At 41.7% G+C, this 25,622-nt stretch overlaps 1 protein-coding gene across 1 annotated transcript in view; it reads right to left on the reverse strand.

Annotated features, from left to right (window-relative positions):
* LOC121540249 (cytosolic carboxypeptidase 6-like) overlaps positions 1–25,622 on the reverse strand; it is a 499,145-nt gene that overhangs the window by 440,260 nt on the left and 33,263 nt on the right. The window contains exon 3 of the mRNA XM_041848977.1: positions 11,463–11,587. Within this exon, the coding sequence (XP_041704911.1) occupies positions 11,463–11,587 (125 nt within the window). The remainder of the gene's footprint in view (positions 1–11,462; positions 11,588–25,622) is intronic.

The raw sequence follows: 25,622 nt of genomic DNA on the forward strand, positions 1-25,622 counted from the left end.
CTAATTGGGACGAGACTGCCCAGCCTTTTACCCACTCTGGAGAGAGTCTCAGGAGAGGATAACCCGAGTACCTCGGAAACGGAGAGGCAAGACTCATCCTGGGAAGGCTCCGTGCAATCCTCCGAGTTACTCACTCCCGCCCGGGCTCTGATAGGGATGGCAGGTGCCCAGACCGACACAGAGACGGAGCTACAGAATCTGGACAAAGAACTGTCTGGTCTGAAGGGGACCGCTGAGAGGTATCGTTTGTTAAAGCAACAGTTAGACATGAAGACAGAAGAGTTAGATATCCTCCAGGCTAAACTCCAACAGAGCTCCTTCCCTAAGCAACAGGAGGAGCTGGAGAGGCTGCGCAGGACCATCGAGGAGTGTGAGGAGACCCTGCGCAGTAGTAAGGAGGTCCAGAAGAAGGCAGAGGAGAAGTACAAGGTGTTGGAGAACAAGATGAAGAATGCGGAGGCAGAGAGAGAGAAGGAACTGAAAGCTGCTCAACAGAAGCTAAACTCTGCTAAAACCAAGGCTGATGCGTTCAGTAAGAAACTCAAGGAGAGACAACAGGAGGCTGAGTCCCTGGTCCTAGAGTTGGAGGAGTTGAAGAGAGAGCAGTCTGGCAAGCACCACGGCAATGCGGACGCCCTCTCCCGGCGTGATGCCTTCTTCGCTGCCTTTACCCGACGAGGACGTCGGTCCCGAGGAGGGGGATGTGTGATGTCACGAGAGGCTGTGTCCTGGAGGGACGTTACATCCCCCTGAGGTGGCTGCAAACCCAGACAGCTATGGCTCCATCTGCTGGTATGGTCGGGAACTCCACCCCTCTATGGCCAATCTTCCCACGCAGCTGAAACAAATGGGGAGCTGATGAGCTGAAGGTTTGGGAAGGGAAGAGACACACTGAGGGAGTGTGGGGGGGTGAAGAGACACAGTCTCCAACCTGGGCTCTCTGGAGGACAAGAGTGCTGCACGTCCACTTCCATGAGGAATATAAGGATTTGGAGATACTTACCTTTGGGAAATACTCACCTTTGGATATATGCACCTGTGGAAATACGTGAGAGACATTTGGAAGGACTTTTTGCTGGGTTGGCCACTAGCTGCAACGTGGACTACAGTAAGGCTGGGGAAAAGTTATCTGAGCGAGTGAGAATTATGATTTTGGATGTGGAAGTGACATCCCTGAACTGTTAACCCTTAAAGAGCCACAAGAGAACAGAATTTTGTTATATTTTCGTTAATTTCCCAAGACCTATAATAAAATCCTTGTTTTGTTTGAACCTTGTCTCCTTGCACTACTTGAGCAATCCCGCTGAAAGCTGTGTAGCCTCTCGTGACGTCACAATATATATATATATATATATATATATATATATATATATATATATACTACCATTCAAAAGTTTGGGGACACTTAGAAATGTCCTTGTTTTTGAAAGAAAAGCAATTTTTTGTCCATTAAAATAACATCAAATTGATCAGAAATACAGTGTAGACATTGTTAAATGTTGTAAATGGCTATTGTAGCTGGAAACGGCTGATTTTTTATGGAATATCTACATAGGCATACAGAGGCCCATTATCAGAAACCATCAGTCCTGTGTTCCAATGGCACATTGTGTTTGCTAATCCAAGTTGATCATTTTAAAAGGCTAATTGATCATTAGAAAACCATTTTGCAATTATGTTAGCACAGCTGAAAACTGTTGTGCTATAAAACTGGCCTTCTTGAGACTAGTTGAGTATCTGGAGCATCAGCAATTGTGGGTTCATTTTCAGGATCAAAATGGCCAGAAACAAATAACTTTCTTCTGAAACTCGTCAGTCTATTCTTGTTCTGAGAAATGAAGGCTATTCCATGCGAGAAATTGCCAAGAAACTGAAGATCTCGTACAACGCTGTGTACTACTCCCTTCACAGAACAGCGCAAACTGGCTCTAACCAGAATAGAAAGAGGAGTGGGAGGCCACGGTGCACAACTGAGCAAGAGGACAAATACATTAGAGTGTCTAGTTTGAGAAACAGACGCCTCACAGGTCCTCAACTGGCAGCTTCATGAAATAGTACCTGCAAAACACCAGTCTCAATGTCAACAGTGAACAGGTGACTCCGGGATGCTGACCTTCTAGGCAGAGTAGCTAAGAAAAAGCAATTTCTCAGACTGACAAATAAAAAGAAAAGATTAAGATGGGCAAAAGAACACAGACACTGGACAGAGGAAGATTGGGACAACAGACGAGGTCATCTGTTATGGACAGACGAATCGAAGTTTGAGGTGTTTGGATCACAAAGAAGAACATTTGTGAGACGCAGACTAAATGAAAAGATGCTGGAGGAGTGCTTGATGCCATCTGTCAAGCATGGTGGAGGCAATGTGATGGTCTGGGGGTGCTTTGGTGGTGGTAAAGTGGGAGATTTGTACAGGGTAAAAGGGATCTTGAAGAAGGAAGGCTATCACTCCATTTTGCAACACCATGCCATACCCTGTGGACGGTGCTTGATTGGAGCCAATTTCCTGGTCCAAGGTCTGCAAGGCTGTAATTGTTGCAAATGGAGGATTCTTTGACGAAAGCAAAGTTTAAAAGACACAAAAATCATTATTTCTAACCTCGTCAATGACGACATTTCCTATGCATTTCGCTATATAGTGAGAGTCTATAATTTTAATGGTAGGTTTATTTGAACAATGAGAGACAGAATAACAACAAAAACATCCAGAAAAACACATGTCAAAAATGTTATAAATTGATTTGCATTTTAATGAGGGAAATCAGAAAGATTTCTGGCTCCCAGGTGTCTTTTATACAGGTAACAAGCTGAGATTAGGAGCACACTCTTAAAGGGAGTGCTCCTAATCTCAGCTTGTTACCTGTATAAAAGACACCTATCCACAGAAGCAATCAATCAATCAGATTCCAAACTCTCCACCATGGCCAAGACCAAAGAGCTCTCCAAGGATGTCAGGGACAAGATTGTAGACCTACACAAGGCTGGAATGGGCTACAAGACCATCGCCAAGCAGCTTGGTGAGAAGGTGACAACAGTTGGTGCGATTATTCGCAAATGGAAGAAACACAAAATAACTGTCAATCTCCCTCGGCCTGGGGCTCCATGCAAGATCTCACCTTGTGGAGTTGCAATGATCATGAGAACGGTGAGGAATCAGCCCAGAACTACACGGGAGGATCTTGTCAATGATCTCAAGGCAGCTGGGACCATAGTCACCAAGAAAACAATTGGAAACACACTACGCCGTGAAGGACTGAAATCCTGCAGCGCCCGCAAGGTCCCCCTGCTCAAGAAAGCACATATACATGCCCGTCTGAAGTTTGCCAATGAACATCTGAATGATTCAGAGGAGAACTGGGTGAAAGTGTTGTGGTCAGATGAGACCAAAATCGAGCTCTTTGGCATCAACTCAACTCGCCGTGTTTGGAGGAGGAGGAATGCTGCCTATGACCCCAAGAACACCATCCCCACCGTCAAACATGGAGGTGGAAACATTATGCATTGGGGGTGTTTTTCTGCTAAGGGGACAGGACAACTTCACCGCATCAAAGGGACGATGGACGGGGCCATGTACCGTCAAATCCTGGGTGAGAACCTCCTTCCCTCAGCCAGGGCATTGAAAATGGGTCGTGGATGGGTATTCCAGCATGACAATGACCCAAAACACACGGCCAAGGCAACAAAGGAGTGGCTCAAGAAGAAGCACATTAAGGTCCTGGAGTGGCCTAGCCAGTCTCCAGACCTTAATCCCATAGAAAATCTGTGGAGGGAGCTGAAGGTTCGAGTTGCCAAACGTCAGCCTCGAAACCTTAATGACTTGGAGAAGATCTGCAAAGAGGAGTGGGACAAAATCCCTGCTGAGATGTGTGCAAACCTGGTGGCCAACTACAAGAAACCTCTGACCTCTGTGATTGCTAACAAGGGTTTTGCCACAAAGTACTAAGTCATGTTTTGCAGAGGGGTCAAATACTTATTTCCCTCATTAAAATGCAAATCAATTTATAACATTTTTGACATGCGTTTTTCTGGATTTTATTGTTGTTATTCTGTCTCTCACTGTTCAAATAAACCTACCATTCAAATGATAGACTGATCATGTCTTTGTCAGTGGGCAAACGTACAAAATCAGCAGGGGATCAAATACTTTTTTCCCTCACTGTATTTCCTATTCAAACTCATTTAATGTATGTTTTCATGGAAAACAAGGAAAATTCTAAGTGACCCCAAACTTTTGAACGGTAGTGAATATATATATATATATATATATATATCGGAAGTTTACATACACTTAGGTTGGAGTCATTAAAACTAGTTTTTCAACCACTCCACAAATTTCTTCTTAACAAACTATAGTTTTGGCAAATCGGTTAGGACATCTACTTTGTGCATGACACAAGTCATTTTTCCAACAATTGTTTACAGACAGATTATTTCACTTATAATTCACTGTATCACAATTCCAGTGGGTCAGAAATTTACATACACTAAGTTGACTGTGCCTTTAAACAGCTTGAACAATTCCAGAAAATTATGTCATGGCTTTAAAAGCTTTTGATAGGCTAATTGACATAATTTGAGTAAATTGGAGGTGTACCTGTGGATGTATTTCAAGGCCTACCTTCAAACTCAGTGCCTCTTTGCTTGACATCATGGGAAAATCTAAAGAAATCAGCCAAGAAAAAAAAGTGTAGACCTCCACAAGTCTGGTTCATCCTTGGGAACAATTTCCAAACGCCTGAAGGTACCACGTTCATCTGTACAAACAATAGTACGCAAGTATAAACACCATGGGACCACGCAGCTGTCATACCGCTCAGGAAGGAGACGCGTTCTGTCTCCTAGAGATGAACGTACTTTGGTGCTAAAAGTGCAAATCAATCCCAGAACAACAGCAAAGGACCTTGTGAAGATGCTGGAGGAAACAGGTACAAAAAGTATCTATATCCACAGTAACCTGAAAAGCCGCTCAGCAAGGAAGAAGCCACTGCTCCAAAACCATCATAAAAAAGCATCATGCTGTTGGGGTGCTTTGCTGCAGGAGGGACTGGTGCACTTCACAAAATAGATGGCATCATGAGGAAGGAAAATTATGTGGATATATTGAAGCAACATCTCAAGACATCAGTCAGGAAGTTAAAGCTTGGTTGCAAATGGGTCTTGACCCCAAGCATACTTCCAAAGCTGTGGCAAAATGGCTTAAGGACAACAAAGTCAAGGTATTGGAGTGGCCATCACAAAGCCCTGACCTCAATCCTATAGAACATTTGTGGGCAGAACTGAAAAAGTGTGTGCGATCAAGGAGGCCTACAAACCTGACTCAGTTACACCAGCTCTGTCAGGAGGAATGGGCCAAAATTCACCCAACTTATTGTGGGAAGCATGTGGAAGGCTACCCGAAACGTTTGACCCAAGTTAAACAATTTAAGGGCAATGCTACCAAATACTTATTGAGTGTTTGTAAACTTCTGACCCACTGGGAATGTGATGAAAGAAATAAAAGCTGAAATAAATCATTCTCTCTACTATTATTCTGACATTTCCCATTCTTAAAATAAAGTGGTGATCCTAACTGACCTAAGACAGGGAATTTTTACTAGGATTAAATGTCAGGAATTGTGAAAAACTGAGTTTAAATGTATTTGGCTAAGGTGTATGTAAACTTCCGATTTCAACTGTATATATTTACTACTGCTTGACAAAAAAAATTATCTTGGTCGACCAACAGCCTATCGACCAAACAATCGACCAGTCGACTAATTGGGGTCAGCCCTAATTCATTAGCCGCCGTAGTCTCACCAGGGTGAACGCGTGCCGGCCTCTATAGCGCCGTCTTCGCCATCTATGAGTGTCGGGGATTAGGGCCTGGTCCGGGATAATCAATGTCTTTCGCCTCCAACTCATTCAATATTTTAACCCATAAGAGTCTAACCCTTTAGATGGCTAAGATACTGTGGGGGAAAAAAGAAATCCAGAAAATCACATTGTAGGATTTTTAATGAATTTATTTACAAATTATGGTGGAAAATAAGTATTTGGTCAATAACAAAAGTTTCTCAATACTTTGTTATATACCCTTTGTTGGCAATGACACAGGTCAAACGTTTTCTGTAAGTCTTCACAAGGTTTTCACACACTATTTTGGCCCATTCCTCCATACAGATCTCCTCTAGAGCAGTGATGTTTTGGGGCTGTCGCTGGGCAACACGGACTTCAACTCCCTCCAAAGATTTTCTATGGGGTTGAGATCTGGAGACTGGCTAGGCCACTCCAGGACCTTGAAATGCTTCTTACGAAGCCACTCCTTCGTTGCCCGGGCGGTGTGTTTGGGATCATTGTCATGCTGAAAGACCCAGCCACGTTTCATCTTCAATGCCCTTGCTGATGGAAGGAGGTTTTCACTCAAAATCTCACGATACATGGCCCCATTCATTCTTTCCTTTACACGGATCAGTCGTCCTGGTCCCTTTGCAGAAAAACTGCCCCAACACATGATGTTTCCACACCCATGCTTCACAGTAGGTATGGTGTTCTTTGGATGCAACTCAGCATTCTTTGTCCTCCAAACACGACGAGTTGAGTTTTTACCAAAAAGTTATATTTTGGTTTCATCTGACCATATGACATTCTCCCAATCCTCTTCTGGATCATCCAAATGCACTCTAGCAAACTTCAGACGGGCCTGGACATGTACTGGCTTAAGCAGGGGGACACGTCTGGCACTGCAGGATTTGAGTCCCTGGCGGCGTAGTGCGTTACTGATGGTAGGCTTTGTTACTTTGGTCCCAGCTCTCTGCAGGTCATTCACTAGGTCCCCCCGTGTGGTTCTGGGATTTTTGCTCACCGTTCTTGTGATCATTTTGACCCCACGGGGTGAGAACTTGCGTGGAGCCCCAGATCAAGGGAGATTATCAGTGGTCTTGTATGTCTTCCATTTCCTAATAATTGCTCCCACAGTTGATTTCTTCAAACCAAGCTGCTTATCTATTGCTGATTCAGTCTTCCCAGCTTGGTGCAGGTCTACAATTTTGTTTCTGGTGTCCTTTGACAGCTCTTTGGTCTTGGCCATAGTGGAGTTTGGAGTGTGACTGTTTGAGGTTGTGGACAGGTGTCTTTTATACTGATAACAAGTTCAAACAGGTGCCATTAATACAGGTAACGAGTGGAGGACAGAGGAGCCTCTTAAAGAAGAAGTTACAGGTCTGTGAGAGCCAGAAATCTTGCTTGTTTGTAGGTGACCAAATACTTATTTTCCACCATAATTTGCAAATAAATTCATTAAAAATCCTACAATGTGAATTTCTGGGAAAAAAAATCTCCATTTGTCTGTCATAGTTGACGTGTACCTATGATGAAAATTACAGGCCTCTCTCATCTTTTTAAGTGGGAGAACTTGCACAATTGGTGGCTGACTAAATACTTTTTTCCCCCACTGTATATATATATATATTTATTTTATATGGTCATAAGATGGCCCATTTAGCTATTTGATTTGAAGTTTTAGGACAGCTGTAGGTATCCCCCAAAACTATATATAAATGATCTTATGAAACATAAGGCAAGTCTTCAAGATATATAACTTTCAAAATACAGAAATACCCTTGAACAATGCACTTAACCCTAATTGCTCCTGTAAGTTTCTCTGGATCTGCTAAATGACTAAAATGTACAAATGTAAACATAGAATTTGGCGTTACTGCTATTAGCCCATAGAAACACAATGAATAATACATATTCATGAATGGCAAAAAAGATAGCCCAAAAAATTAGTACGGTTTGATGTGTCTGAAATGCATCTGAGAGATATATGATAAGCATCAGGGACAATAAACAAAAACAAAAGAGGTTACATGTGTAACCCTGGTTCCTAAAAAAACTATTCATTTCATTCATTTTTCACTGCACAATCACAGGTGACCTTCTCACAAGTCATGTGAAGCTTGTGAGTTTCATAGAGTAAAAGGGACCAAACATGATTCTTCTGCCCCCTGGCTGAGTATCCTATTGCCCTGGAAGAGGTGGTCTTCACTGATATATCCCTTAAACAATGTAAAATACGTTTGGTCCTAATATTGCTCACACAATTTCTATTTGGCGCAAAATTGAAAAACAACGTAACTGGGAATCAAAATGGCATGCCCATAATCCCATTTTTCACAATAATGCCTGGCGATCTAGAGAGTGGCATTTTGCATCCCCCCAATGGTCCAAATGTAGAATCCGTGCCCTTACCGATATCATGGACAGTAATGGTTTGAGAACATTCCAAGATTTGAAAGATACATACACATTCCAAGGCAACTCCTTTTTTCTATATTTACAATTTAGGTTAGCTATGCTGGCCTATGGAGTCCCTTGGGAAACTCACTACTGAACCATCCAATGATGGGATTTATAAATACATTATCTGGGCTTCCGAAAGGACTGATCTTTATAATATACTAAAAAAACATATTCTGAGCTAGAGATTAAAAAAGTATGGTCCATAGATCTAATTGAATCTGAACAACCCTTTAAAACCTGTTTAGGTCTAAGCCCTTAGATCAGAATATCTACTAAGCTAACATTTTGAATTGTTTTAAGATGGTCATAAAATGTATCTTTTAGCCATTTGATTTAGAATTTTAGGACCCCTGTAGGTATAAACAAAACAAAAATGTGATGAAACATTGAATTTGACCTTTATTGCTATAGCCCATAGAAATGCATTGAATAACATATTCATAAATGGCAAAACAGAAAGTCAAAAAAATAAATCATAAGGAACAAGGTTTTGAAGTGTCTGTCCTATATCTGAGAGATAAGAAAACTTAGGGGAATGTTTTTTTGTGGACACATAATTTTTGCAATTTTTTACAGACGTCTCCCCTGAAGCTTGTGTGCGTCCTAGACCAGAACACCTCAGTGTACATGAGAGTCTCCCCTTTCGATATTGGTGACATATCCGTTTGTAGTTCACACGGTTTGGGTTTTACTGATAGTTTTGTGACGATTGTTTTTAGAAAAAGGCTGCTTTCACAAGCCCCATGTTATGGAATAGGCGCAAACTTTATATAGGCGGAAAGAGGGGATTTAGCTGCAGCCACTACAACAAACGGTGTGTCTCTAGCATAAACACACAGGGAGCTATTCAATATTCAAAATGACATCACTGTGTGACACACGGGTGCGTCAATCGACTCTTTAACTGGAACAGAATATGGAAAAGATATGACCTTGGCATCCCGTAATCCGAACCATCAACTTATACAAGTTTGTTCACACCAAGGAAACTTTTTACGATTAAATTGTCCCCAACTCCCAACTGTTCACTGTGTCCCCTAAATCAGGTAGGCACATTCCCTCATATGATATGGGAGTGCTCTGCCGTAAAATGCTTCTGGGGCAAAGTTACAAAATTCATTTTGAAGTGCAAGAATTTAAATATTCAACGCTTTGCATATATTATGTTACTTAACAATGATAGCCCCTTGAATCTCTCAATCAATCAGAGAAGATTACTGATGGTAGGCATCACTGCTGCAAAAACAAATGTGTCTGTAAGATGGCAACCACCTCACTCTCTCCGATTTAACCAGTGGATACAGTTACTACTGTATTAGAATATATATCATTAGAATTATCGACAGCGAGAATGAATGGTGCTAGTCAAAGAACAATTGAGGCCTGGTCAAAAATACTTGACTCTGTAAAGAACAATAGGTTGGGGTTATCTTTGTATGCATTTCTTTGATTGTTTTTTTGTACCTGTAAAAAAACAAATAAAAAGTTGGTCACAAAAAAAAGGATTACTCCTGGTCTGACAGTGTTGTACTACAGCCGCCTTCCACCGCAGATGCGGAAGTCCGACATCGGCGGATGCGGTTGGTTGAGACGCAACCCAGGCAAAAACCCGGAAGTCTCTAGATTAATCAGACGGATTTTAATGACTAAAACGGCGATTCCGCACGGGCACGGACATCGACTCTAGGCCACAGCACATCACTGTTTCCACTGGATAAAAACCTCAAGATATATTTTTCAGAGGTGAGAAATGATGGGCAAGAATATTGAATCGTTTCCATGCTCTCTCAATTCGAAATATGAAAGAGATGTATTTGTAATAACAGTGGCTTATTTACAAAAATGGCTAAAGTGGTATATAAAAAAATAAAAAAGAGTATATCACAAGGAGAGGCAGTCTAACACCAATTCATCACTGACATCACTATCAGTGTTCATCAATATGTAAGATACGGTTTGAGGTGAAGATTTTGGGGAGAAGAAAATAAAATTAAAAGCTGGTGCAGCCAATTTCCACAAAGCTGCTAAACTGATTGAGGCCGACCAAATCTGTTTCACCAGCTTACATTCCTTCAAAATGGTCATCTCAGTTCCAATATCACGGGCTTTTACTGTTTCCAATTTCCCTATTCTCAACTGAGAGTTGGCAGGCTTAGCTGGATAAAACACTCCAGCCCAGTTCCCTGTGAATGTACCGATATCTCTATAGCACAGCTTCCAGATAGCTCTATTTATTTACTTACTCATTATTTTTTATTTCTATTACAATTTTTAAAGTAAATTCACAATTACTCTCTCACAGTGCACATAGGTATAACACACACCGTACCAAAGCACACAAGCACCAGATCCCCTAACAACCTCTACTGAAGTAGATTACATTTCTAAACAGAAATTGGAGAGATAGAAAGATATATTTCTTCAACTGGTTTGTGTGGGCTTCTCACTACCCTTTCTTTCTCCTCTTTTTTTTGCCACAACAGCAAATATCCTGATGGCACAGGATGCCGGGCGGTATCTGGCCCTAGAATCGATCAGGCTCCTGGCAAAGGGCTCCCATTCATCCCTTGGCCATAAAATTTGATTAGCGCTGACTACAGCACTGCAGGGAGATGGGGCCGATAGGGCCGGGCTGCAGGAGACAGCTGCAGCATTCCACATTTTCATGCACGCTTGCGCTCTCCCCCTCTCTCTTAGTCTTTTTCTGTTTTCCCTATCTCTCTTTTCAGCATAGACCTACCCAGGCGTGTATACCTACACATTAGATAGCAGGAATAGAATTTGCTGCTGATTGTCTCCTTTTTAGTATCTTGTTTTCTCTCTCTGAATTACATTGAAATTACAGAACTTATGAAGCTCCAATCAGGGTTGATAAAACTAAGCAAATGCCCTTGGCATGTGACCACTGCTCTCAGCCAATCCTAGAGCTCAACGCAGGCAAGTGGCTCAGTATTTTAAAAAGGAATCAGGTACAAACAAACAACTCTTCTGAAGGTCTGTGAAACAACAAAACTTCAAATCATTTTGAATTGTGGGCTACGTTTTAAAAAAACTCAAAGTGTGCATAGACATTTGAATGAATACAGACAGGTTGATAGCTCTACCAGTTATAGAAAATTATAGAATAACATTTTAGTGTATACTACAGTATTCATACAATTTCAGGTAAATCAATCACCTACCTGTGTCTCCTGCACATTCTCCACTGTGAAGTTGAACCATAGTCTGAAGCGAGGGTTACAGGTGTCCGGTCTGATGAAAAGGTCAAACTCAAATTCACTGATGCAATCAACGCGTCCAAGGTTACCTGGGAAAATAAAGATCACATTCAGACTATCAGGAATCATGTTGGGCTACCAACAGTTAGGGCTAACCAACATGTAAAAAAAAAGTGAAGTATAGCCTGACATAAATCTGAAAAATGTTTAATCAATTTACCTACCAGGCATCTCCTAGACAGCTCAGGTGGCTAGACACTTGGGAGATATTTCCCAATGGATTAATAAAAATGCAAGTGATCAAATAATATCCATTGTAAACTGTGTAGATTTAATGTGTATATAATGTAAGTAGCCTAGCGGGTTAAGAGCGTTGGGCCAGTAACCAAATGGTCGCTGGTTCGAATCCCAGCGCCGACTAGGTGAAACATCTACCGATGTGCCCTTGAGCAAGGAACTTAAACCTAATTGCTCCTATAAGTCACTCTGGATAAGAGTGTCTGCTAAATTACTAAAATGTCAACATTGAAATGTATCAGACACGGACGGGAAGACTAACCCTGTCCATCCCTCACCATAGCTCCTCCCAGCAGGCACAGGGACAGTGACAATGGGTGGGATGAAGAGAATGGAACTTAGCTACTGTTCAGGTGACAACTGGGACAGCTTTGGATGGTGGTAACTTCAAAATAACAAGCCTTCAAAGATTTTCATCTTGTCTCTACACGCAGCGGGATACATATACAGTGGGGAAAAAAAGTATTTAGTCAGCCACCAATTGTGCAAGTTCTCCCACTTAAAAAGATGAGAGAGGCCTGTAATTTTCATCATAGGTACACGTCAACTATGACAGACAAAATGAGGAAAAAAAATCCAGAAAATCACATTGTAGGATTTTTAATGAATTTATTTGCAAATTATGGTGGAAAATAAGTATTTGGTCAATAACAAAAGTTTCTCAATACTTTGTTATATACCCTTTGTTGGCAATGACACAGGTCAAACGTTTTCTGTAAGTCTTCACAAGGTTTTCACACACTGTTGCTGGTATTTTGGCCCATTCCTCCATGCAGATCTCCTCTAGAGCAGTGATGTTTTGGGGCTGTCGCTGGGCAACACAGACTTTCAACTCCCTCCAAAGATTTTCTATGGGGTTGAGATCAGGAGACTGGCTAGGCCACTCCAGGACCTTGAAATGCTTCTTACGAAGCCACTCCTTCATTGCCCGGGCGGTGTGTTTGGGATCATTGTCATGCTCAAAGACCCAGCCACGTTTCATCTTCAATGCCCTTGCTGATGGAAGGAGGTTTTCACTCAAAATCTCACGATACATGGCCCCATTCATTCGTTCCTTTACACGGATCAGTCGTCCTGGTCCCTTTGCAGAAAAACAGCCCCAAAGCATGATGTTTCCACCCCCATACTTCACAGTAGGTATGGTGTTATTTGGATGCAACTCAGCATTCTTTGTCCTCCAAACACGACGAGTTGAGTTTTTACCAAAAAGTTATATTTTGGTTTCATGTGACCATATGACATTCTCCCAATCCTCTTCTGGATCATCCAAATGCACTCTAGCAAACTTCAGACAGGCCTGGACATGTACTGGCTTAAGCAGGCGGACACGTCTTGCACTGCAGGATTTGAGTCCCTGGCGGCGTAGTGTGTTACTGATGGTAGGCTTTGTTACTTTGGTCCCAGCTCTCTGCAGGTCATTCACTAGGTCCCCCCGTGTGGTTCTGGGATTTTTGCTCACCGTTCTTGTGATCATTTTGACCCTACGGGGTGAGATCTTGCGTGGAGCCCCAGATCGAGGGAGATTATCAGTGGTCTTGTATGTCTTCCATTTCCTAATAATTGCTCCCACAGTTGATTTCTTCAAACCAAGCTGCTTACCTATTGCAGATTCAGTCTTCCCAGCCTGGTGCAGGTCTACAATTTTGTTTCTGGTGTCCTTTGTCAGCTCTTTGGTCTTGGCCATAGTGGAGTTTGGAGTGTGACTGTTTGAGGTTGTGGACAGGTGTCTTTTATACTGATAACAAGTTCAAACAGATGCCATTAATACAGGTAACGAGTGGAGGACAGAGGAGCCTCTTAAAGAAGAAGTTACAGGTCTGTGAGAGCCAGAAATCTTGCTTGTTTGTAGGTGACCAAATACTTATTTTCCACCATCATTTGCAAATAAATTCATTAAAAATCCTACAATGTGATTTTCTGGATTTTTTTTTCTCAATTTGTCTTTCATAGTTGACATGTACCTATGATGAAAATTACAGGCCTCTCTCATCTTTTTAAGTGGGAGAACTTGCACAAATAGTGGCTGACTAAATACTTTTTTTCCCCACTGTAGATTAACAGCAAAGTTGCATCATCCACCGCTGTGTGATTTATACATTGGCATATAAACCTAGCCCAGCTTGCCCACTGGCTCACAGAGTTAACTCCCTAGGCAAGAGGACAACGTGCTCTACTCTGCGTACCTCAGCCTGTCCATGTGGTGTGGAAGCGAACGACCACCTGGTGCCAGGTAGCACTGAGCTAATTATTGACAGATGGGGTAACCACCACACCATCAGAGCAGATCGTTCTCCTTCTGCCATCTGAGAGGGCTAATCCACCCGCTTCCTGAAAATCCCTTCACTCGTCTCACTGTCCACAGAAACACCATCATCTGCCAACCCTCACAGGACACTGCATGATGCTCCTTAATGAGCTTTAAAATATATGCATTATTATTTTCATACAAATACATCAAACACCCTACTGGGAAAATGGAAGATGGATAACAGAACCCCTACAGAATATTATCTGGAAATAATTTTGGACGTGTCTATGTTTATTTTGTAACACATGATGTTGTATTCACACTGTGTACAAAACATTAGGAAAACCTGCTCTTTTCATGACAGACTGACCAGGTGAATCCAGGTGAAAGCTATGATCCCTTATTGACGTCACCTGTTAAATCCACTTTAATCAGTGTAGATGAAGGGGAGGAGACAGGTTAAAGAAGGATTTTTAAGCCTTGAGACAACTGAGACATGGATTGTGTATGTGTGCCATTCAGAGGGTGAATGGGCAAGACAAAATATTTAAGTGCCTTTGAATGGGGTATGGTAGTAGGTGCCAGGCGCACCGGTTTGAGTGTGTCAAGAACTGCTGGGTTTTTCATGCTCAACAGTTTCCCGTATGTATCAAGCCAACTTGACACATCTGTGGGAAGTATTGGAGTCAACATGGGCCAGCATCCCTTTGGAATGCTTTCGACACCTTGTAGAGTCCATACCCTGACAAATTGAGGCTGTTCTGAGGACAAAAGGGGGTGCAACTCAATATTAGAAAGGTGTTACTAATGTTTGTATACTCAGTGTATATGTCTGCCATTCTCTAACAGCGTCCCGGTGTTCCATTCCAACACATTGGTTGCAAAATGGAAATTCTCTCTGCAAAAATGTATATTGGCACTAGAGTGAGCCTGTAGCTCTTGTGAACAATGGTAGAGCTGTAAGAATATAAATACGGTCAGACATAGTGAGAGCCTTTTACAACTTTACAACTAACCTTTACCGTGTCCATTGCATGAACAAACATGGTGTGTGTGCTTGCGTGCATGTAGTTTATAAGGGCGTAACATATCATCAGAGCTATTTCATTTAATGACACACAACCTACTCCACATATTGCTACACTTGGTGGTGGCTGGGAGAAGATAAGTGAAACATACTGTACCTCAAACCAAAGACGCATCTGTTTTACAATCCTTACATTAAATAACTTATTTAAAACCACATACAGTGAGGGTGTACGTTTGCCCACTGACAAAGAAATGATCAGTCTATCATTTTTATGGTAGGTTTATTTGAACAGTGAGAACAGAATAACAACAACAAAATCCAGAAAAACGCATGTCAAAAATGTTATAAATTGATTTGCATTTTAATGAGGGAAATAAGCATTTGACCCCCTCTCAATCAGAAAGATTTCTGGCTCCCAGGTGTCTTTTATACAGGTAACGAGCTGAGATTAGGAGCACACTCTTAAAGGGAGTGCTCCTAATCTCAGTTTGTTACCTGTATAAAAGACACCTGTCCACAGAAGCAATCAATCAATCAGATTCCAAACTCTCCACCATGGCCAAGACCAAAGAGCTCTCCAAGGATGTCAGGGACAAGATTGTAGACCTACACAAGGCTGGAATGGGCTACAAGACCATCGCCAAGCAGCTTGGTGAGAAGGTGAAAACAGTTGGTGTGATTATTCGCAAATGGAAGAAACACAAAAGAACTGTCAATCTCCCTCGGCCTGGGGCTCCATGCAAGATCTCACCTTGTGGAGTTGCAATGATCATGAGATCGGTGAGGAATCAGGCCAGAACTACACGGGAGGATCTTGTCAATGATCTCAAGGCAGCTGGGACCATAGTCACCAAGAAAACAATTGGTAACACACTACGCCGTGAAGGACTGAAATCCTGCAGCGCCCGCAAGGTCCCCCTGATCAAGAAAGCACATATACAGGCCCGTCTGAAGTTTGCCAATGAACATCTGAATGATTCAGAGGAGAACTGGGTGAAAGTGTTGTGGTCAGATGAGACCAAAATCGAGCTCTTTGGTATCAACTCAACTCGCCGTGTTTGGAGGAGGAGGAATGCTGCCTATGACCCCAAGAACACCATCCCCACCGTCAAACATGGAGGTGGAAACATTATGCTTTGGGGGTGTTTTTCTGCTAAGGGGACAGGACAACTTCACCGCATCAAAGGGACGATGGACGGGGCCATGTACCGTCAAATCCTGGGTGAGAACCTCCTTCCCTCAGCCAGGGCATTGAAAATGGGTCGTGGATGGGTATTCCAGCATGACAATGACCCAAAACACACGGCCAAGGCAACAAAGGAGTGGCTCAATAAGAAGCACATTAAGGTCCTGGAGTGGCCTAGCCAGTCTCCAGACCTTAATCCCATAGAAAATCTGTGGAGGGAGCTGAAGGTTCGAGTTTCCAAACGTCAGCCTCAAAACCTTAATGACTTGGAGAAGATCTGCATAGAGGAATGGAACAAAATCCGTCCTGAGATGTGTGCAAACCTGGTGGCCAACTACAAGAAATGTCTGACCTCTGTGATTGCCAACAAGGGTTTTGCCACAAAGTACTATGTCATGTTTTGCAGAGGGGTCAAATACTTATTTCCCTCATTAAAATGCAAATCAATTTATAACATTTTTGACATGCGTTTTTCTGGATTTTTGTTGTTGTTATTCTGTCTCTCACTGTTCAAATAAACCTACCATTAAAATTATAGACTGATCATGTCTTTGTCAGTGGGCAAACGTACAAAATCAGCAGGGGATCAAAAACCTTTTTCCCTCACTGTACTGTACAGACCGACTGAGAAGTGGCAGGCGCTGGCAAAGCAATCCAGAGCCATTGACAACAGATAAAGCCAAGAGTTAGCTGAAACACCCACAGCTGCAGATAGCATGATGGGGATATGAGAACCGCACCTGTTCCAACCAGATGTGCTGTATAATTTATCATCTTGAATACCAATGTCTTAGCCATTTATCTGGTTTACACAACCAAATATTGGCTATTAGAGAACGCAGATAAGTCTCTAAAGGTTGTTTCATATGGATGTGTGGATAACACAGCTACTGTTTTTCTTGACTGATATATTTAGGCTACTTTCAGTATTCAAATTAATACAATGAAGGATTTATCTAAGTTTCTAAACTAGAGACATGTAAACATGGATTAAACATAGACCCGGAAGTGTGTTAAAAATACACTTCAAGAGATTGATGCTTTTCAATTGCATATGATTTCTGAAGAGCCAAAAATATTGCATGCAGTATGCTTTTTATACCTAAAATAATAACTAAGTCCATTGAATCGGGTAAATGACTCCTCAGAGCACACGCCTGCATATGTTTATGGAGCCACAACTAAATCGGAACCTTGCATACACTAATGCGGCAACATAAATAGCTATACAAAATTTCACTAACTTTCTGTCTCTCCACTCGTTTGGCCTTTTAGGACCATGGACAGCATCTGAGCACATAGCTGAGGAATCTCTCAGGCACTACTGCAACAAGAGGTTCAGAGGAATTTCAACAACAGAATTTCAACAACAGCACTGAATGTCTTCATTGCATGGTGAGAGAGTCCAACCAAAAGTGCATTTACCCTACCACAAACTGGTGAGGTAGAAGTTACTAATCAGAAGAGTAACAGACAAATAGAAAGTTGATCAACAAACTTTTAAAACACACTGCGGATGTTGTCGCATGGCGATACAAAACGGTCTCTCTAATTCAAAGCACAGCAGCCATGCGCTGCTAGGTTATTGAGCTTGATGCTTAAAGACCTGACGTGAGGGATAACACAGGCCTCAAGGTTAGAATTGCATGTTCAACTTGTGAAGCAGAGATATGACACGGTATTGATTTCAGTTTTAATTTTATGCTGCAGTCCTTTAATAAATTCCATATTGTTCAGTTTTTAACAAACATAAATGGCAAACAAATCTCTAAAATCCTAAAGCATAAAAATACCATTAGGAAAAAATATACATTCTTGATAGCCTTCATATTGGTAGCCTATGCAGGACTACTTGGAACAGTGAGAATGCCTTAGCCAAAGTTATTTTACTCATTTGCACAAAGATGCACTCAAACTATAGTGTAACTAGTATAGACCTGAGGAAATAGAAAGATAAAAGATGGAGGGAGCAAGCAACAGAAAAAAACCTCCGTTCTCTTTAAGAGAGTTAATACTGCATGATTCCTCTGGAGGCTTGTGTGTCTACATTCGTACTCAGTGGAGAGTCTTCATAAGTTATGTTCCATATTAATCATCAACCATTGGGAGAAACATATGCAGCACTTACTATTTAATAAATTGGGTTTCAACAAACAGCTTAACTTTAAGAACCCACCCAGTAGGCTGAGTACTGAAGACTTTGCTGTTCTTGGACAATCAGTTTAAACATGACAGGTTCTCCTTAAGGACTCTATGTAGTTCATACAAAACTCTCTCCCTCTCTCTCTCTTTTTCTCTAGTCTATGTATTTATTTTCTTAATTAAATTTGATTGGAGGTAATGTTGAGGCAAAACGTTTTGCAACAGATACCGTTTACTCCAAACACTCTTCAACATGACGTAAAAGCTGTTTGGTTCTTAGACGAAAGTTGTTTAATTGTATGTCGCTTAGGTCACTTGATTTGCCCATTCTAATGTTCTAACAGTAACTGAATGCCTCAATGCCTGTCTGCCTGCTTTATATAGCAAGCCACGGCCACATGGGAACCATTTTTGTGAACAGGGGCTGAGTGTATATAAACTGGCCACTGAGTGTATATTCCATATAATCTTACAGTAGCCTAATCGATAGACAATCTTACAATATTGTTACACAATTTCATTCCCTTACCGTTTATTGCAACATTGTCGACAAGTGCACATGAACATTTGGTAGACTCACGAGGTAGAAGTTAATATTATCTCCAATAAATGTTTTTGTTTGCTATTTAGTCATTGTCGCACCGTTTGTCATGTACGGTAGCCTACCGAGAGAAGGAAGAGGCAGCAAGACATCTCACTGGCTCCTTTTTTCTGGTTCATATACAGACATTGAATTAGGCAGACCAGACCCAGTTGCTATCACATTGGTGCTTATGGGAGTGCCACACCTTAAAGCTGGAATCCGCAGTAGGGGAAACAGTGCCACTGGCCGCCCCACAACCATTGTTTTTGTTGCCAAGCTGAGGAGCATTGGGCAGCATGTAAAAAAAAAAAAAGCCTGCGGCTCCATGCAAGAACTCACCTCGTGGAGTTGCAATGATCATGAGATCGGTGAGGAATCAGCCCAGAACTACACGGGAGGATCTTGTCAATGATCTCAAGGCAGCTGGGACCATAGTCACCAAGAAAACAATTGGTAACACACTACGCCGTGAAGGACTGAAATCCTGCAGCGCCCGCAAGGTCCCCCTGCTCAAGAAAGCACATATACAGTCCCGTCTGAAGTTTGCCAATGAACATCTGAATGATTCAGAGGAGAACTGTAAGTCGCTCTGGATAAGAGCGTCTGCTAAATGACGTAAATGTAAATGTAAATGTAACTGGGTGAAAGTGTTGTTGTCAGATGAGACCAAAATCGAGCTCTTTGGCATCAACTCAACTCGCCGTGTTTGGAGGAGGAGGAATGCTGCCTATGACCCCAAGAACACCATCCCCACCATCAAACATGGAAGTGGAAACATTATGCTTTGGGGGTGTTTTTCTGCTAAGGGGACAGGACAACTTCACCGCAACAAAGGGACGATGGACGGGGCCATGTACCGTCAAATCTTGGGTGAGAATCTCCTTCCCTCAGCCAGGGCATTGAAAATGGGTCGTGGATGGGTATTCCAGCATGACAATGACCCAAAACACACGGCCAAGGCAACAAAGGAGTGGCTCAAGAAGAAGCACATTAAGGTCCTGGAGTAGCCAGTCTCCAGACCTTAATCCCATAGAAAATCTATGGAGGGAGCTGAAGGTTCGAGTTGCCAAACGTCAGCCTCAAAACCTTAATGACTTGGAGAAGATCTGCAAAGAGGAGTGGGACAAAATCCCTCCTGAGATGTGTGCAAACCTGGTGGCCAACTACAAGAATCGTCTGACCTCTGTGATTGCCAACAAGGGTTTTGCCACAAAGTACTAAGTCATGTTTTGCAGAGGGGTCAAATACTTATTTCCCTCATTAAAATGCAAATCAATTTATAACATTTTTGACATGCGTTTTTCTGGATTTTTTTGTTGTTATTCTGTCTCTCACTGTTCAAATAAACCTACCATTAAAATTATAGACTGATCATGTCTTTGTCAGTGGGCAAACGTACAAAATCAGCAGGGGATCAAATATTTTTTCCCTCACTGTAAATGGCCTGAGTAAGACATCTTCATTTATCCACCATCTTTGGCCTACCTCTCGAAGTAAGGATTGCGGGCGCGTGTGCATTCCAACAGTTATACGTGGCTTTCCCGGCGAGGACGCCAATTAATGAGTCGAGAATTGCAAATTAGAGATGTCCTTTGTGAGCGGGTTCTGATTCTGATAATGTCTGCTTTGGATTTATAGAAAACGTTGTAATGAAGTACTTTGGAATAGGGCCTAGGCCTTTTAAAGTGAATAACATTTATGTGGTTGTCATTTTGACAGTGGTGTGTTCCTGGGAGGGGCTAATAATTGAAAGTGCCTGTTTTTGGCTTCTTTGGCAGATTGATTTTGGTCATTGTGAGGGGAGGCTTATTTGAGCCTGGTATACCCCAACCTAAATGTAATAGACAGGTTTGCCTGCTCCAGGGCCTTTACATTTCAAGAAGTTATATTGAGAAGTTTATCTATTTATTTAAAATATCTATTTTGATTATTTTGTTGCACGTCTGGACTCTGGACCACTATCGTCATACAAATGAAAGCACAACTTCTGCACCTGAACCTGCCTGCCTCCTACAACATTTCTGCTGTTACGACTGATAACAGGTCCCTATTTTACAATGGTAAACTGGTTTTATACATTCACTTATGTGCTTTGTTAAAAAAAAGCTACTTTTTTTTTTTTACAAGTTGCTGAATTTCATGCATAGAAGAACAACATTACTGAAAAAGAAAATTATGAATGTAACACTGTTCATTTGACAGTAACATGAGAGCTGAAAAACCTGTAACTGCAGGAGTGTGCAAGTGCATGGGCAAGGCAAGCAAAGGGTCATTCCATGGCTAATCAAATCACATTACGGAGGTACAATGGGGAGCAGTCAGTGCTCAGCCCACACAATGGGACAGCCTGCAGCTGCACTGGATGGATGTCCTGTGTGCCTATCCCATGCAGATGTATCATGCAGCATGCCCGAGGTGCTCTGTTCAACAGAGCCATGGTAATGGAGATTTTGGAGCATTATTTCAATTATTGATTTATGGGTTTTCTTGTGATGGCTTCCATTTATGGTAGCCTAACTACAATAACAAATAAACATTTTCCACAACATTTTGCTCTCCCACACTTTTCCTCACGGCACAATAAAAAGGATAACATACAGTACCAGTCAAAAGTTTGGACACAACTACTCATTCCAGAGTTTATCTTTATTTTTACTATTTTCTACACTACCGTTCAAAAGTTTGGGGTCACTAAGAAATGTCCTTGTTTTCGAAAGAAAAGCAATTTTTTTGTCCATTAAAATAACAGCAAATGTATCAGAAATACAGTGTAGACATTTTTAATGTTGTAAATGGCTATTGTAGCTGGAAATGGCTGATTTTTTATGGAATATCTACATAGGCGTACAAAGGCCCATTATCAGCAACCATCAGTCCTGTGTTCCAATGGCACGTTGTGTTTGCTAATCCAAGTTTATCACTTTAAAAGGCTAATTGATCATTAGAAAACCCTTTTGCAATTATGTTAGCACAGCTGAAAACTGTTGTGCTGATTAAAGAAGCAATAAAACTGGCCTTCTTGAGACTAGTTGAGTATCTGGAGCATCAGCAATTGTGGGTTCAATTACAGGCTCAAAATGGCCAGAAACAAATAACTTTCTTCTGAAACTCGTCAGTCTATTCTTGTTCTGAGAAATGAAGGCTATTCCATGCGAGAAATTGCCAAGAAACTGAAGATCTCGTACAACGCTGTGTACTACTCCCTTCACAGAACAGCGCAAACTGGCTCTAACCAGAATAGAAAGAGGAGTGGGAGGCCCCGGTGCACAACTGAGCAAGAGGACAAATACATTAGAGTGTCTAGTTTGAGAAACAGACGCCTCACAGGTCCTCAACTGGCAACTTCATTAAATAGTACCCGTAAAACACTTGTCTCAACGTCAACAGTGAAAAGGAGACTCCGGGATGCTGACCTTCTAGGCAGAGTTGCAAAGAAAAAGCCATATCTCAGACTGGCCAATAAAAAGAAAAGATTAACATGGGCGAAAGAACATAGACACTGGCCAGAGGAAGATTGGAAAAAAAGTGTTATGGACAGACAAATCTAAGTTTGAGGTGTTTGGATCACAAAGAATAACATTTGTGAGACGTAGACCAAATGAAAAGAGGCTGGAGGAGTGCTTGATGCCATCTGTCAAGCATGGTGGAGGCAATGTGATGGTCTGGGGGTGCTTTGGTGGTGGTAAAGTGGGAGATTTGTACAGGGTAAAAGGGATCTTGAAGAAGGAAGGCCAAACCAGATGGGATGGCGTATCGCTGCAGAATACTGTGGTAGCCATGCTGGTTAAGTGTGCCTTGAATTCTAAATAAATCACAGACAGTGTCACCAGCAAAGCACCCCTACACCATAACACCTCCTCCTCCATGCTTTACGGTGGGAAATACACATGCGGAGATCATCCGTTCACCCACACCGCGTCTCACAACCTGGACTCCAGACCAAAGGACACATTTCCACCGGTCTAATGTCCATTGCTCGTGTTTCTTGGCCCAAGCAAGCCTCTTCTTCTTATTGGTGTCCTTTAGTAGTGGTTTCTTTGCAGCAATTTGATAATGAAGTCCTGATTCACACATTCTCCTCTGAACAGTTGATGTTGAGATGTGTCTGTTACTTGAACTCTGTGAAGCATTTATTTGGGCTGAAATTTCTGAGGCTGGTAACTCTAATGAACTTATCCTCTGCAGCAGAGGTAACTCTGGGTCTTGCATTCCTGTGGCGTTCCTCATGAGAGCCAGTTTCATCATAGCACTTGATGGTTTTTGCGACTGCACTTGAAGAAACTTTAAAAGTTCTTGAAATGTTCCGTATTGACTGATCTTCATGTCTTAAAGTAATGATGGACTGTTGTTTCTCTCTGCTTATTTGAGCAGTTCTTGCCATAATATGGACTTGGTCTTTTACCAAATAGGGCTATCTTCTGTATACCCCCCTACCTTGTTACAACACAACTGATTGGCTCAAACGCATTAAGAAGGAAAGAAATTCCACAAATTAACTTTTAAGAAGGCACACCTGTTAATTGAAATGCATTCCAGGTGACTATCTCATGAAGCTGGTTGAAAGAATGCCAAGAGTGTGCAAAGCTGTCATCAAGGCAAAGGGTGGCTATTTGAAGAATCTCAAATATCAAATATATTTTGATTTGTTTAACACTTTTTTGTTTACTACAGGATTCCAAGTGTTATATCATAGTTTTGATGTCTTCACTTTTTTTATACAATGTAAAAAATAGTAAAAATAAAGAAAAGCCCTTGAATGAGTAGGTATGTCCAAACTTTTGACTGGTAGCGTATGTCTGAAATGAAATAGCATAAAAGGCTTTAGAATGGAAATTGACTATACACATTAAGACAAATTGACTGCCCACATGGAGTGAGGTGTTTAAAATCAATTAAATACCAACACCAATAACTTGCTGAATATTGCTTGATATAGTCATGACTTACTATAATATTGGTATAAAGCACCAGTACATATAGTGGCTCTTGGCACTGACAACTGAATCCAAATAAAAAATAATGCTGCAAATTCCACCTCAACCATTTTAACACAAAATAAACTGGGCTGGACAAAGACATCCGTCTATCCTTCTCCGGGGCTTTCCTCTGTGATACAAGCTGCACTGGAAATTAAAAGGGACATGAGAGTGGGAACCTTTTTAACTTATTTTTGCTATGCGCTCCATTATTGGAAACACATCAGCTTGCCCCTGGTGTGGGAATTCCAGGGTACAGACAACTGATAAAGACGGAATTGATTCCATCCAGCAGAGGTGTCTCAGTTTAGACCTGGAGCAAAATGTCTGTCCTTGCACTTTTCCTCCGGTGTCTAAAGGCAAGTTGTCACAGAGAAAACATCAATCTCTTGCTTCATGACTTCTTAAAAACCTTTTTTTCCTCTGCCTTATCATTAAATCTCCAAGCCAGAGTAAAGAGGTGACTCCAAGTTCCACCAAAATCTGTAACAGGTGTCAAAACATAGTGAATTTAAATAACTTTTTGTTAAAACTATATTACATTGTTTGGCATTAATGGAATGCCTCGCTGAAATATGGTCCTAGAGACAGACCTGAAAAGAAGGTGAATCTGTATGTGAAAAAAGGTGATAACAACTGAACAGGAGAGAATAGGTAAACAATATCATGTCTTTATGAAACCATTTGAGCACCAGCAAACTCAACAGATATGAAAATGACTCAGCCTGGGGATACCAGTGAGATATGCCACCCACATATTTGGCACGAATGATGTGGAAGCCTGTATATTCAAAAGAGACCACATTTTCTCTCTGCCCTTTTATAATCGTTTTCAAAAGACCCTAAATCAAATGTGTTACATCCAGAGCAGTTGGTGTGGTAATGGGTCATACTGATGCATTCTTAGTCAAATTGGCTTAATTGTATTATCAATCTCAGCCAGCCAATGTTTTTGCCCACAAGCTCTAGTCACATCAAGCTAGCCCATGACATGAACCTGTAAAAGCACTTAAAAATGATCATCTTTACTTTTATTGATTTTTGAAGCCTTAAAGGATCATGCTTTACCAGTGGAATCTATAGTACGCTTGTGCATTGTTTTGGTTGTGTTTTTTCTCTCTTATCATTTTGAGTGCTGTGTAGTGGTAGCCTCTTCAGAGAGTAAATACAAGTATGTTCCAATTTAATGCTATCTTTTTACAAGTTAATTATGTGAAGGCCTACAAAGGACAGGAGAGGCTTTGGCAGAGGGACAACAGTCCAGTCTGTTCATTGTTGTTTTATCTGTTGTTTTGTTTGCTTCTTCTCCTCCCAGGAGAACACAGGAGAATAATCTTTCCTGCAGAGAGTTTGGAGATAAAAACAGAGAGAGCTGAAAGGTCCTTGGCGAGCCCAAGGCAAGGAGAAGGTCAACAGGACTGCTAAGAAGGGCTGTTATCATCTTGGTAACATGTTATCAGGAAGCCTGCAGTCCTGGTTATTTACAGTTAACTGCTCCCTCTGGGTGCACACTTCAGCGCTTGGGGCCTATTGCTCTGTAATGAGTTCAGGAACACAGGGAGTGAACAAGAGAAAAGGGGAGAAACAATGGAGGCTAGAAATCAACGGCCACTCCAATAGGTCAGAAGAAGAAAAAATGGAAAGGTTTCACTGAAAATGCAA

This window comes from Coregonus clupeaformis, chromosome 26, assembly GCF_020615455.1.
Source record: "Coregonus clupeaformis isolate EN_2021a chromosome 26, ASM2061545v1, whole genome shotgun sequence".
NCBI lineage: Eukaryota > Metazoa > Chordata > Actinopteri > Salmoniformes > Salmonidae > Coregonus > Coregonus clupeaformis.